This window comes from Ictidomys tridecemlineatus, chromosome 6 (genome assembly GCF_052094955.1).
Source record: "Ictidomys tridecemlineatus isolate mIctTri1 chromosome 6, mIctTri1.hap1, whole genome shotgun sequence".
Classification (NCBI taxonomy): Eukaryota; Metazoa; Chordata; class Mammalia; order Rodentia; family Sciuridae; genus Ictidomys; species Ictidomys tridecemlineatus.
In genome coordinates this window covers 4,605,494-4,621,279 of record NC_135482.1, presented here as the reverse complement: position 1 = coordinate 4,621,279, position 15,786 = coordinate 4,605,494, and the positions used below count along the sequence as shown (strand labels likewise).

Sequence of the window (15,786 nt, the reverse complement as noted above, 5' to 3'; positions counted from 1 at the left end):
TTTTTAAAAACCGAGGGAACAGAGAATAAATGGAGATTCGAACTAAACATCTGAATATTCTTTTCAGTGTTAATATACCATATTCTTCAACTGAAACATAGAGATTATCAGAATATAATAATAATAAATAATAATAATAATTTAAAAAATTTTAAGTTGTAGATGGACACAATAACTTTATTTTATTTGTTTTTATGTGGTGCTGAGGATTGAACCCAGTGCACCTCACATGTGCTAGGTGAGCACTCTACCACTGAGCCACAACCCCAGCTCCCAGAATGGATTTTTAAAGATTTAAATTTATGCTTTCACAAAAGAGTCACATTTATAACATAATAAACCTAAGTTGGAAAGAACATGACCTTTAGCTAGGTGATCAAGGTTACTGTCAATAGCAAAAAGTCATACGGATAACAAGCACTTTTGGAGTGATGTGGTGACCATGCACTTCACCTCTGTGTCCTTTCTCACAAAAGACACGCTACTGCTGTCTAATCAGCCAAATCCCAAAGTAAAGACATTCTTTAAAATTTCTAACCAGTAATCCTCAAAGCTTGCAAGGTCACTAAACAACCAGATCCTGATTAACTGTCATAATCAAGAGGAGTCTAAGGGCATCCCAAAATGTAATGGGGCATCCCAAAATAATGTCCTATAATAACAACAACAATAACAAAAGATTTTAGAGAAAAACTGAGGAAATATGAGTAATTTAAGGGCCTTAGTTGACACATATATTAATACTGATTCATTAATTGTGAAAGTGCAGTAATGAAAGACGTTAATAACAATAGAGTCAGCCGAGAGTGCTCTAGAACTCCACAGGCTACCTTCACAGTCATTCTGGTAATGTAAAGCTGCTCTAAAATAAGTGGATTTTTTTAAAGATGACGAGAGAATGTTACAAGTAGCATTATGCTGATATATCTGGCAATAAGATGAAATGGATTATTTTGAAAAACACAAATTACCAAAATGATCCAAAAAGGAGGAGAAATTTTGGATAGATCTATGTTAGTGTTTTCAAAATTTAACTTGTGACTTAAAATATTTCCCCAAAGAAAAGTCCCAGGGCACATGGCTTCTCAGGTGGATTCAATTGCACGTTTAATAAATTAGTGCCAGTCTGGGGGCAGAGTTCAGGAAGGAAACATTCCTCAGGGCATTTTTTGAGACCAGAGTTACTCTGACCCCAAATCCAGAGATTTTATAAGAAAAGGCACTACTAGGCAAATATCACTCCTGGAAAAACATGCAAAAATATTCTTAACAAAATTTAGCAAGTAAACCCAACAATATACAAAATGGATAATGAGGTGCAACCAAGTGAACCTTAACCCTAAGACACAAAGGTGGGTTTGACTTTTGAAAAATCAACGAACGTAGTTCACCATATTAGTAGGGTAATGGAGGAAAAACGTATTTATTCATCAAAATTTATTTGGAAAAGTATTTTTAAAAATTCAATATATATTAGCATATAAGGAATAGAAAGAACATTCCTTAAATTAATGAAAGACACCAATCAAAAATCCATCCCAACAGACTGCACAAACCCCAACACAGGAATACGAGAAGTATGAAAAAAACGAGACAACGGGATCCTCCCGAAGTTAATCATTCACCTGCAATGACTCCAAAGACACTGAAGTAGATGAAATGCCAGATTAAGAAATCAAAAGAATGATTAGAAAAATGATCAATAAATTCTGAGAGAACACAGAAAAACAACTAAATGAATTTAGGAAGTATACAGGATATTAATGAGAATTTAATAAAGAGATAGAGGTATTGAAATGAAACCAAGACAGAAATCTTGGAAATGAAAGGCACAATAAATCAAATAGAATGTTCAGTGAAATTCTCTCTAATAGACTATGCAGAAGGCAAATCAAGAGCTGGAAGACAAAGTGGCCTTGAGTGGGCCAAATCACATCGTGTGCATGTACGAATATGTGGCAGTGACTCCCCCGTCACCCACAGTTAGAATGCACCAGTAGAACACATGGGGAAGGTACATGAAAGGCCCACATCACATGAAAACAGGTCAGTGCCGTTAAATCATCAGCAAACTGCAACTAACACCCGAAGGAGACCCGTCCGCACATCACCAGAACGGAAGACGGGGGCACCTGGCCGGCAGTGGAGCCGCTGGCACCTTCTCACTGCGGGCCAAGGCGCAGGGCACGCGGGCACTTTGTAAATGAATGCTCGCCACACAATCTGGTGACAGCACCACTAGACATGTGCCCACAAGCCACAGAAACACGTGTCCACACAAGACCTGTTCGTGGGTGTTCCTAGGAGCATCTCCCACGCTGGCCCCAAACCCAAACCAGCCCAACGCCCACCAGCCGGGGCGGAACTAATGGAGAGCAGAGCCTGCAACACGAGGGTGAGGCCTGACCGGATGGCCCGGGAGAGGAGTCCAGCCCAACAGCACGTCTGCGGGAACCCACCTCTGATAACGACAGTGACGGGGGCAGGTCAGCGGTGACCAGAGGCCCAGGTTCCCATTGCCAGCATAGCAAAAATGCCCGCCTGACTGCCAAAGCCCGTTAAACTCCCATTTAGAAATGAGTTTATTTTCTATTAAGTACACTTCAATGAAGCTGGGGTAACAGATTTTAAAAGCAGAAGATAGACAAAGAACACAACACGAGCAAACAATTTAGAGAAGTACATCTGACTTTTAAAAAAGAAAACCACGCGACCCCAATAGCAATGGGGACATGCAAATCTAAGCGACAATAAGAAACTGACCTTTGCTTATGAAATTAGCAAGGGTTTTTAAACAGCGATATTAAAGGCTGACACGAAGCACCCTCATGAACCTCTCTGTTGACAAAGCATTGTGCGGCCACCAAAAATTCATTTCAAACATTTTTCAGTGACATGATATGAGGATGGCCTTAGGCCTGAGCCCAAGCAACTCCAATTAAAAAACTCCAGTTTGAAACCTGCAGTCTCACCTGGAGCACCTAAAGGAGCCCTCCAGTGTGGCCCTCAGGCACAAACAAGTCTCTTCCCCCAACCCTGACAAACTCAGAGGGAAGCCTCTGGCAGGCTCTCCTTGCCGAAAAGAGGGGAAGGCGGGAAGATCAGGGTGGGACCCCCAGAACAGATGTGTTAACCCCAGGGAAATGATGTCACTGAGAAATCTGGTGGTAGCTGATGGACGGGGATCCAGCCAGGTGACTCTGATGCCCCCGAGCTGGACAGGCTGGTGAGGACCCGGGCGGATCCCAACACTTCTCATCGGTTGCTGATCCTCTGCATTTTCTTCACCGCTCTCAAACTCTACAGCCACATCTTGACCTGGTGAGAGCCCCAACTTCTCCCTAGGACCCACCGTCAGCTCCACCCCGGGAGAAGCCTTGGTTCCTGATGTGATCACCGTGGTCTGAGTGAGTGTGCACCTGCTGGACTGAGAGCCCAAGACTTGAGACTTTTGACCTGACACTTGAACTTAGCACACAGCGGGAAGTCTGTCTTTAGCCTTCCAAGATTAAGTGTGTTCGCAGTGCTTAGAATTAATTAATCTAGAATTGTTTGCTGTGAATTGATCATGTCTATTGCAGTGCCCAGCATTAAGGATTGTCATTTCTGTTGATGAAGAACCTATAGAGGGGCTGGGGTTGTGGCTCAGTGGCAGAGCGCTCACCTAGCATGCACAAGGCACTGGGTTCAATCCTCAGCAACGCATAAATGTAAAATAAAAATATTGTTTCCACCTAAAACTTAAGAAGAAATATTTTGTTTTAAAAAAAGACCCTATAGAGTGAAATGGTATTGAGTGATTTGAGTGAATAAAGCATTGGAAAGGGCAGAAGCACGTGGACATTCTCTATTTCTCCCCCTGGACTTCATAAGTCGCACCTTTTGCCCATCGTGGCACATGAAAGTACTCCTGATATAATGTTCTGTGAGAAAACAACATAATGTGTACCTCATATGGTCTCATGTGGTACCTCATACCATAGTGTATGTGAATGTGTGTGCATTCACTCACACACACACACACACACAAACTCACATTCTGAAGGAAGTATAAATATCAAAATATTAATAATAGCCATCTCCGGCTATAACAGTTATGGGTAGATCACTTTTTCTTTATGGTTTTCCAATATGTTCCACTTTGAGCACATGTGGCTTTTATAATCAACACAGTAAACACAATTTATAAACAGTACATATTTCTACTAGCAAGCCCACGAGTAACCATAACTAACCCAGATCACAAAGAGGCTGCTGAGATTTCACTCCTGACAGTGCCAGCACCCAGCACTGCCTCCTGTGGTCACCCCTGCGGAGGGCCCAGCACGGTTCCCCATCCACCTTTCCCTTCCAGGAGTCCAGTGCAGACCCACTGTGGCAAGTGACCCCTCAGCAGAGAGGGAGAAGCAGCGTGCACATGTCCCGCTGTTCCCAAAGTCTCGCCCGTTCACAGATGGCCACGTCAGAGGCGGCAGCAAGGAGTAAGAGGGCACAGATGGATCATGTAGGTCTTTGGCACCAGAGGGGGCTGGCAAGGAAGCGGGCAGGGCCTGGGGCGGACTCTCCCTGCCCAGTCCCTGGAGCCCCCTCGCTGTCCTCTCCTCTCACTCTCACCGGTCCACACCCTCCTGTGCTGGCCGGCATCTGCTGGGTGGTGTGCAGGTCAGGCCCCCACCTGCTGAGTTACTGCTGGGCTGCTTCCAGCTTGGGACGGTCATGAATAGAGCTGCTATGGATATTTATCATAGATTTTTTTGTTGTAGTTGGACACAAAATACCTTTATTCTTATTTGTCTTTATTTTTATGCGGTGCTGAGGATGGAACCCAGCGCTTCGCACGTGCTAGGCGGCACTCTATTGCTGAGCCACTCCTCAGCCCTTATCATAGATTTTTTTAGTGAACTCTTAAGTTACTAAAAGTCATACAAAATTTGCCCAGCTGTAAACATGGACTCCTCCTGGTAAGTTCACGGAAAAGTAACAGAAACGTGAAGCCTAAATTTAGATGAATCTCATGATGCTCTTAGTAAAAGGTAGGAAGAAGTTCAGGGTGCCCTCTCTGGGCAGCCCCTGGGTCCCCCCCGCCCCACCTGCACATCAGCCTGGCCCACCCAGCCAGGCGACCTCGGCCCCCACTACTTCTACCTCCTGCTCTCGTTCCCTGCCTGTTCTTTCCTCGTAGAATCCAGCAGGATCTCCCTATCAGTCCTAAGACCCTAACAATCACCATCTAAATCCAAGAAGTAGGTTGCAACCAAGCCACTGTGACAGTATGGGGAACTTAATACATGTATCCTCTAAAAGTGTAACAGAAAATAAAAAGGACATTTTAGTACAATGGATGGACCATTAAAGATAGAACCTTACAAAGAAATGTCCTTGGATAGAATAGGAAATACAAATTGGGACAAAATGTAAATAAGAATTCAAGGTATGGCAAAGCAGACCCTTCAGATGACGGGGAGGCAGTTCCTGTGGCTGATGGGGCAGTCAGCAGAGTCCATGGACTGGCCGGGTCCAGAGAAATGAAAAGTCCAGAGCCTGTCGGATCACGTGCACCAGACGGCAGCGGTGGCTACCCTGACCCAAGATGACCATCTTAACAAGCCCCAGAAGCCGTGAAGCAGATAGCCCAGCTCCTGCCTGAGGACCTGGGCAAGGTGTTGGTGGACTTTAAGAAGAGCAAGAGAACCCTCTGCGGCAGGGGCTGGTCTGTGCAGCAGCTGGGCCCCTGTGAGGAAGCCCTCAGGCATCTGAATGAGAAGAACTGGGAGAAAACCTGGGAGACTGTGAGCCGTCTGTGACTCTGCAGCAGGAAAACTGCCCTGGGGGATAGTCCAGCTCGATGGGAAACCGAGGCAGAAGGAGAGGCGAACAGAGCTGTGGCGGCCCGGAGCCCGGCCTGAGCTCGGCATGGCTGCTCCGACCGTGAGCTTGACTTGTCTGCCTCGCGGTCCTGCGCTGGCCCCTGTTGGTCTGGTGATTTCCCCAGACATGCGTCTGTCTCCTCTCAGTTGTGTGGACTTCAGCAGGAAATGTGGTATGATTTGGGCACCGAAGGAAGCCACAGAGAAGTAGGCATGAAACACAAAGAACAAGGGCCACAGAGGGCAGAGTCTTTTTAATGAGCTTAATGAATGTTAGATACCTTTAAAATTAAACTGTGGAGAAGGAAAGGGTTATTTAGTAAATGGTGATGGGAAAACAGATTATCTATTCAGAAAAAAAAGTGTTTTCTTTTAATTTAGATACTCAATTTATATTACAATGGATTAATGGAATTTCCTTTTTTTAACAGAATAAGAGAAGCAAGCAGTACAGAATGGAGTTTATAATCAAGGCTGGGTGAGAAGGATGAGTTAATAGATTTTAAACAAGAGAAGACATTCCAAAAACAAAAAAGGAAGATTAATATATTTGATTATATTAAATCATAATCTTCAAAACGATGAGACATCACATTAAGAAAGAAATCGAAAGCTGAGAGAAATGGCTGCAGCACTTAGAATGCAAAGGGTTATCTTTTAACAATTATCTAATCATAAAAAAAATCAACCAAAAAAATTAACTCGAAAAACAATCCATTTGAGCCACTGCCGATTAGAGCATGAAAAGAACGCACACCACGGGAGACACGGTCAGTGCAGGGGCATGGACATGTCCAGCCTCTGTATCAGCCCCAAATATAAATTAAAACAAGGCACTACCGATACCTGTTGTCAAAATTTTAAAGCAATGTTCATGTTCAATGCGGGAAGGAACATGAGGCGAGGACATTCGCACGATATCGACTGCAGTCCTTTAAAAATGCACAAGGGTGACAAGGAGCCAGCGAGAGGGCAGACTAGGAGGGCAGCCCGGAAGCCCGGCACCCCCTGTTCTGGTGTGTCGTGTTTCCATTTTTATTTGGGCCACACCCAGGAGTTCAGCAGCACTTGGAGGCCTCAAAGCCCACTCCAAGACTCTGCCAACCCAAATGATTTTGGCAAAGAGCAGAGGCTAGATCTGCTGCAACCAGGAGTTCCAACAGTCTTCAGCCCAGCCTCAAAGCCCACCCCACGGCACCGCGTGGGCAGGGAGTGAGCCAAGCACAGCTCCTGTCCATCCCAACCAGAGCTCCACCTAACCCCAGGGCCCTGCTGCCACCCCACCCAGCTGCGTCACTCAAAGAGCAGGAGGAACTTGGGAAAACTCACAAAACATGAAGAGTAAGGCTTATGTTCTTGAACAACTAATGGGCCAATGAAAAATTAAAAGGGAAATTAAAAAATATCTCAGGGCAAATGAAAACGGAAACACAACATACCCAGACTTTCAGATTCAAGAAGAGCAATTCTAAGAGGAAAACCTAGCAACAAAAGCCGATACTTAAGAAAGATTTCAATAAATAACTTAATTTCACCCCTCAGGGAAATAGAAAAAGAACAAAGTGAGCCCAATATCAACAGAAAGAAAGAATTAACAAAGATCAAAGAATAAATAAATAAAATAGAGGCTAGAAAACCCATTTTAAAAGATCAGTGAAACTAGGGACTGGGGTGCGATCAGTGGTAGAGCACTTGCCTTGCAAGTGTGAGGCACTGGGTTCGATTCTCAGCACCACATAAAAATAAAACTATTGTGTTCACCTAAAACTAAAAAATGTTTTTAAAAAGGATCAATGAAACTAAGAGTTGATTTTTTGAAAATATAAACAAGATAGGCACACTTCAGCTAGACTACGAAAAAAGAGAGGACTCCGTAGGATCAGAAATGAAAGAGGAGACACTGCAACTGATATTACAATTGTTCAGAAATTCAAAGGATCGTGAGAATACTATGAACCAAAGAAACTGATTACCTATAAGAAATGGACAAATTCCAGACACATACAACCTACCAAGATCGAATCATGAATCTATAGGACATTTGAACAGACTGAATAATGAGTAGGGAGGTTGAATTAGTAATAAAATTCTTTCATCAATAAAAATCCCAGGACCTGATTTGATAGAATCTATTAAATATTGAAAGAATTAAATTCTTCTCAAACTCTTTCCAAAAAATTGAGGGGGAAATACTTCCAAACTTCTCTTACAAGGCCAGCAATACCCTGATACCAAAGCCAGTCAAGGACATCACAAGAAAAGAAACCTACAGGCCAATTTCCTTGTTGAACATAAATGTGAAAGTTCTCAAAACAAAACCTGGCAAACTGAATTTAATAACACATGAAAAGGATCATTCACTGTGATTAAGAGGGGTTTAACCCCAGATTCAAGGGTTATTCAACATGTTAAAAAGATGGAATACATCGTATTGACAGAATAAAGAATAAAAACTGTGTGATCATTTCTATGAATGCAGAAAAAAAAACACTTGATAAAATTCAACATCCCTTCATGATTTATTTAAGAAAAAAAACAACACTCCAACAATTAAATATAAGAAATGTACCTGACCACAATAAAGGCCATATACTCAATGATGAAAAATTGAAACACTTTAAGATTCAGAACAAGGCCAGGATGCCCGCTCCACCACTTCCTTTCAACAGAGTACTGCAAGTTCTTGCCAGAACACTCAGGCAAGAGAAGAACTAAAAAGCATCCAAGTAGGAAGGGGAGAAGCGAAATCGTCACTGTTGGCTGGTGAGATGATCTCATATATGTAAGATCCTGAAGATTTCTCTCCCTCCCTCCCTCTCTCTTTCTCTCTCTGTCTCTCTCACACACATGCACACACACACACACACACACACACACACACACACACACACACAGTTAGAAATAATAAATGAATGCAGCAAAATTGCAGGATACAAAATTAACACACAAAACTCATTATCATTTCATATACTAATAATGACCTACCCAAAAAGGAAATCAAGAAAATAATATAATTTTAATAGATACTAAAAATATTTCAGAATAAATTCAGCCAAGGAGGTGAAAACAATAATATATATATGAAAAAAATTGAAGAAAACACAAATAAATGGAAAGATATCCCATGTCCATTGATCAAAAGAATTAACATTGTTAAAATATCGGTACTATCCAGAGCAATCTACAGATTCAATCCAATTGCTATGAAAATGTCACTTTTCATAGAAATACAAAAATAACCCTAACATTCATCAGGAACCACAAAAATCTTCAAATAACCAAGGCAATCACAAAGAACAAAACTGGAGGCATTACATTACCTGATTTCAAAGCAATAGTAATCAAAACTGCATGGTACTAGCATAAAAACAGACTCATCAACCAATGAGACAGGACAGAGGACCCACTAATGAAGTCACGTGTTTTTGACAGGAAGGCCAAGCATACACACTGCGGAAAGGATAGTATCTTCCCAGAAAAATGAAAATCCACATGCAGAAGAACAAAAGTGCACCCTATGTCAGACCACATCGAAAAACCAACTCAAAACGGACTAAAGACTCAGTCATAACGTCGGAAATAGAGAACTTCTTAAGAAAACAGGGGACAACTACCCAGCAGTGGGCTGGGGAAAGACTTTTTCTTTCTTTCTGTTTTTTTTTTTAGATTTGACCCCAAATGTGCAAGCAACAAATGCAAATGTAGGCAAATGGGATTACTTCAAAATAGAAGGTTTCTGTACAGCAAAGAGAAGGATCAACAGTGTGAGGAGACAACCCACAGACTGGAGTCGGTGTCTGCACACCGTGTACGGTTAAGGGATTAATGTCCAACATACACTAGGTCCTCAGGCCACTCTGGAGAAAGAAAATAATCTGATCAAAAATGTCAAGGGACTGAGCAGACTTTTCTCAAAAGACACACAGGGGCTAAGATGTACGAAACGTTGGACACCACCACCCCACCCACACCTCAGAGCGGCTCCTGGGAACGCAGCTGCGTGAGCTTTCCTCGCGGATCTCCTCGGCCTGTGCCTACAGCTGAGGTGCGCAGGTGAAGAAGGGGAGCCCTGTGCACTGGGGCGGCCAGGTGAAGAGTCCAGCCATGCGGAAGACTGCACGGAGGTCTCCCACGACACCGAAGATGGACTCGCCCTGTGATCCAGCAACCTTCCTCTGGGTATGTACCCCCCAGAATGTGAGGCCGATTTCTTGAAGATGTTTATCTACATCAAACGTGCATTTTGGTGTTTATTTACATCAAGTGTTCAGTGCAGCACTGCACAGTAGCCAGGTTATGGCATCCCCATGTATCCATCAAGGGAGGATGGATAAAGAAACCAAGCCGTAGCACACAAGGGATACTATTGAGCCTTTAAAAGGAAGGAAATGATGTCATTCATGACAATGTGGATGGGACTGGAGAACATTATGCTTAGAGAAATAAGCCAGGCACAGGAAGACAAGTACCACAGCTTCTCCTTGCAAATGGAGGCTAAAACAGTCACCTCACCAGAGCACAGAGTCAAATGATGTTACCAGAGACCGCGGGGAGGGGAACAGAAGTGCTCAATTAGCAGAAATAATCAGCAGATTTTAGCTTTGAGAGAGCTCGCATAGCATGCAAATAGATTAGATATTAGAGTACAGTATCACCCATTCCAAAGTCACTGGGAGTACATCTCAAATATACCATTACGGAGATGTTTGGTATTTTGGAGATGGATATGCTAATTACCTTGACTTAATTATTCCACATTGTATGCACAAATCATAACACTGCTTTGTACTCCATAAATACATACAACTGTAATGTGTTAACTTTACAATGAAAAATAAAATTTAAAAATAGAAAAAATATTCAGAAGTATGCAGCATGGAAATACAGCCTGAAGAAAAAGTACCCTCCAAAGGAAAAAGGAAAGTGCCCGGACCTCTCCAGGCAGGGGCTCCTCACCAGGACCCCGCCTGCCTCTGCACCTGAACCTTGTGCCTTTTGGAGCCAAGCCCCAGAATGCCACCTCTGGGCTTGTCCTTAGAGCCAGTGGCCCGTTGCTGGGGCTGCTCCCACAGAGCTTCCGGTGACGGCTTCTCCTGATGCCCCATTTTTCCGGAGGCCTCCTCAGACCACGCCGTCTGAAGCACTTCCTGTGGATGTCCATCATGAATCCCACAAGCCCGATCCCCATGCATGCTTCACGCCATTATTTACATGCTTACTTACAGCAGGTCCCCCCATGGCAGGCAAAGCTCTTTAGGAGCACGTTTTTCTTATTCCTCACGGAGCCTCAGAGTGCAGCACACTCCCTGGTATACAGTGAGCACTCAGGAATTGTGCTGGTCAACTGAACAAGAACATGCAAAACTAAAAACCACCTAGAGACCCCAATGACAACGACATGGTGCCAAGTAAGTGCACGAAGAGGCAGGTAGATGGTCAGGTTGAGGACAGGGTACCTGCAATGCTTGACTCCAGAATGATTCCAGATCATGGGTTTCACATTCTGGAACATTTGCACACATACATTATGAGAGACTAGGGAGGACCCAGGTCTAACACAATGTCCATGAACGCCTCCTGCGTGCCTTTTACAACATCCTCAGTGCGTCTGTGCTTGACTTGACTCGTCATGTCAGCACTCAACAGGTGTTGGATTTTAGAGCATTTCAGAATTTGGATTTTTGGATCATATGCTCAAGCAGTTCGTAATTCACAGTGACACCTGGGTGTCCACTCTGCAGTTGTTTCTTGTGCCTGGTTCCATTGGGAATTCTGGGTAGATGCAAAAAAGGGACCCGGAGGGCCACAGGCAACAGCAGGGCCACTGTGAGCCCCATGTACTTGCTCTCCACACCCATCATATCTGTCACTCTGGTAAGTCACTCTGGTGCAGAACTGTTTGTCATTTATTTCTGTGTTTTTTGCAACTACCATAAATAGACTCAGTAAATGATAGATGAATGAAATTTTATATATCTATTAAAATTATAACTCTGAAGACCATAAAGCCATATGAAAAATGTCTGTTTTTTAAAAATTTCTGTTTTTTATTTTAAAAGCACAATGTAAAAACTGTAAGCATACCTTGATTACAAATATGTGGAAATTATTTATGTACATGGTTAAAAAATGATGAAAGAAAATGCAGAATAACCAAAATAGTTTGCTATTAAGGTGGATGGTTTTTGTTTTTAATTTTATTATTACTATTAAATTATTATTTGCATATTGAAAATGAAATAAGAAGAAACATCTTTATGACTTTTAGCTATCCAAGAGAGTAATTTTTGAAAATCTTCATTTGCTAACTGGACATGGGAATGTTTAATCCTAAAACTGAACTGTGCTTTTCGCTCTAGAAGTCACAGTGTTGGACACGCAGGGTGCCATCCCAGAGGCCCAGTGTTCTCAGAGTGGACCCGCTGCCTGCTTAATGCTGTTTTCCTCCCCTGCCCACAGGCCTTCTTTCCTAGGTAACCCCAAGGAATCCACCCTTGCCCAGGGCTACACAGGACAAGCTTTCCATTAGCTTCTGCCCTACTTCCCCTGAGAGAAGGTTCCCTGTCTCCCTGGACAGACAACCAGGTAAACTGGAGTATTCCCCACGTGGACTTGGGTCAGGCCAATCAAACACACAAGCTCAACATTTGACTACCAACTAAAAGGAACCAGGGACCCTTGGAAAATGGCTGATTCCAGGTGTACAGCAAGAGATGTACAAGAGAACCTGGAGCATCGCTGTCTCTCCAGAAAGCAAGAGAGCTATCCAAGACTATTAGGGTCCATCATCAGGACTCAGAAACCAACATGAAAAAGCGCCCCCTGCAAAGACAGGGCAACCGAGTATCGGTAAGAATAACTTGTAATGAATTGAAACCCATCAATATGCTCAAATTCATGATCTCATAATGATTATTATGAATCAGTACCCGCTGCTCATTCCAGAGGACGCTGGGAGCCAGCCATGATGCTAAAAAGCAGCCACTGAAGGTCAGGACCAAGGACAGCTGCCCTTGTCATGCCAACTGTGCTTGGTGGTTGTCACGTGGTTGGAGAAGAGACGATTTCATCACAGAAGTGTTTCAACTAATGACAGAAGAAGAAACAACAGACACAGAACAATTCCACTTCGCAGTCACTAGGTACAACTGCTGTGGTCCCAGGTAAGATGGACCACCGACAGCGGCTGCTATTACAGTCAGTTTTTCATTTCAAAAGACCTGAGAAGAACAACCTAGAGGAGGAAAGTTTATTTGGTTCACAGTTTCAGACGTCTCCGTCCACAGACAGACGACTCCGTCCACAGACAGATGACTCCATTGCTCTGGGCCCAAGGTGAGGCAAAGCATCATGGCAGAAGAAAATCAGCTCAGGACACGGCAACGGGGACAAAACATAAACCCCAGAGGCACCCTCTGGTGACCCACCTCCTCCAGCCACACCCCACCTGCCCACCGTTACTGCCTTCTTAATCTGTATCCGTGGATTAACCCACTAATCAGGTTAAGGCTCACATAACCAATTCACCTGTGAAAATTCTGGTGCTGTCTCGCACATGAGCTTTTGGAGGACATGTCTCAACCAAAATAGCTGCTGGTATTACAGAAAGAAACAATCAGTCAATACCAGCTTGCCATCAGCTCCAAGGTATTCCTGCCCAAGGCAGAAAGCACAAACGCAGACGTGGGCTGCAGCTGGACAGCCTCAGGGCAGGTATTGGGGGAAAGGGACAGGAGCGCATGAAACGTCACCATGGGTTGCAATAGTCAACTCATTTCCTTACACCCAGATTATGAACAATCCAGATGACTTCTAAAATGACAGGAGAGGAGGCCTAGAGGTTACAAGAGGACTGTGGTGGATGGGCCAGTGGCAATGGGCTGGCATGAGCTGTAGGAGCGAGCACAGGACAGGCGGTCACACTGACCCCGGGTTTATGAGAGCAGTGCTGATTCCACTGGATATGAGAGTAGGATTCTGCCCTGGTTTTACAAAGAACTCATATCTTTCGAGTCACATATGGAAATATGATATCTGATGTTTGCTTCAGAAACATCTGAGACTGGAGACCATAAGCAGGGACACAGTGAAGTGACAGGCCAGGACCCAGTAACTGTCGAAGCTGGGGATGGGTCTGCGGGTGGATTCCTTACATTATTCTCTTTACTTGTGTATGTGTCTGAAATTTTCAATAATAAAAAGCCTAAAACACTAATAAAAAATAAATGAAGCTCTTCCTTATTCTCACAGTTGACGTCTGGGGGAAGAAACTGTCAAGGAAACAACAGAACTCTTACCTTTTCATTAGCTGGAGGAAAATTCTTCTTGGTAACCAGTACACAAAGGTGTCAAGGACGACCTTTAGGTAATTCAGAGAGACGTAGCCACCTTTGGAGGGGTCCCCGGCATTGAGGGCCTTTTCAACCTTCTCATGAGACTTGGAAAACTGTGATGAATTAAAATCAGAGAGTGGCATTCATAAAAATCAACTTCAGGGAGCTACTTAGCCATTTTATTTTTACCAAAACCACTTTACATTTTCCTCTCCAAAAAAAAAAAAAAAGAAAGAAAGAAAGAGAAAACTGATCAAAAAGGTTACTGTGGCATGCACTGAACTTAAAATGATTAATTGATGAGCTCACTACAAAACATCCCCAGTCACAGCTGCTCCATTGACAAGGCAGACAAGCTTTTCAGGGAAAAACAGCAGATCCAACACATCTACCTCAACTTCAGCACTAAAAATACTTGGTGGATCTGCCAGTGTGATACATCTCTGTTAATATGCTCCAAGCCGTTCCCCACTGTGAGCCCACTAAGCTCCTAAGTCAGGCCAATCAAACATGCAACCTCAACATTTGATTAAAAATAGAAGTTGCTTTTGCAGTAAGGGAAGTTATTAATGTAAGGACTGCACAGACACAGTGTACACTGGACATTTCTTGAATTGTGCTTTTAAACAAGAATTACCAAGCATGCGTGAGTGCTCTTGGCTTTGGGATTCTTAAAACAGCCAAGTAGGCTGACCAGTGGTTTCTAGAACACAGAAGATTGGTTTTATTTCCAGAGGTTTTCCCGCTGTTTACGATTGAGTAATAATAATATGCTCCAACATTTTCAACCCTTCTGCTTTATCTGTATTCAATTTTTCCTGCTAACTGGGATAAGGAGATTAAAGAACTAACACAACCAGGGGGCTGGGCTCAGCAGTAGTGCATTTGCCTGGCTCGTGTGAGGCCCTGGGTTCATTTATCAGTACCGAGTATAATACATAGAAAAATAAAGATCTAACAACAACAACAAATAACAACCAACAATCTAGTGCAAAAGGTGACTTTCTGGGGCATCCAAGATGGCGGCTAGAGGTGTCGCTCCAGGACCTGGGATTCCAATCGTGGGGATACTGTTTCTCTGCGAGTGATCAGAGGACCCTTGACAGCTGCTCCCCCGCAGGAACCACAGCCGCCTGCCGCGCAGGTCTCCAGCCCTCAGGTCAGCGCAGGACCCCGGCTGCTCACCCACGCTGGTCCTCCAGGTGCCCGAGGAAGACCAGCGGCTTCAGCACCTGCGCTGGATTCCTGGCCACGTACCTGCACAGGAACTCTTGCCACCACTCACATGTGGACCCCCATCTACACCATGTGGCTCCTCTGGTCACCTCCATCTTGGGACACTGCAACCACTGCCATTGTCCCCTTCACACGGTAGCCTGGCAGCTGGGGACATTGCACGGGGTCTGGAGACAGCCACCAGCCACAACATTGCACGCCACAGAGCTGCATCTCTGAACATGCCACCCACCACCATCGTCAGGCCCCAACCAACACAACACCCCATTTTTGAAAGCAGCCACCTCCATCTTGGGACAGCTTCGTCACCATCTTAGTTGGGGCGACTCCCAACTTGGGACACCGGGTGA

At 44.0% G+C, this 15,786-nt stretch overlaps 1 protein-coding gene across 9 annotated transcripts in view; it reads right to left on the bottom strand.

Annotated features, from left to right (window-relative positions):
* Efcab6 (EF-hand calcium binding domain 6) overlaps positions 1-15,786 on the bottom strand; it is a 212,782-nt gene that overhangs the window by 115,515 nt on the left and 81,481 nt on the right. For all 9 annotated transcript variants that reach the window (XM_078052585.1, XM_078052592.1, XM_078052584.1 and 6 more), the window contains one exon: positions 14,165-14,313. In XM_078052585.1, the coding sequence (XP_077908711.1) occupies positions 14,165-14,313 (149 nt within the window). The remainder of the gene's footprint in view (positions 1-14,164; positions 14,314-15,786) is intronic.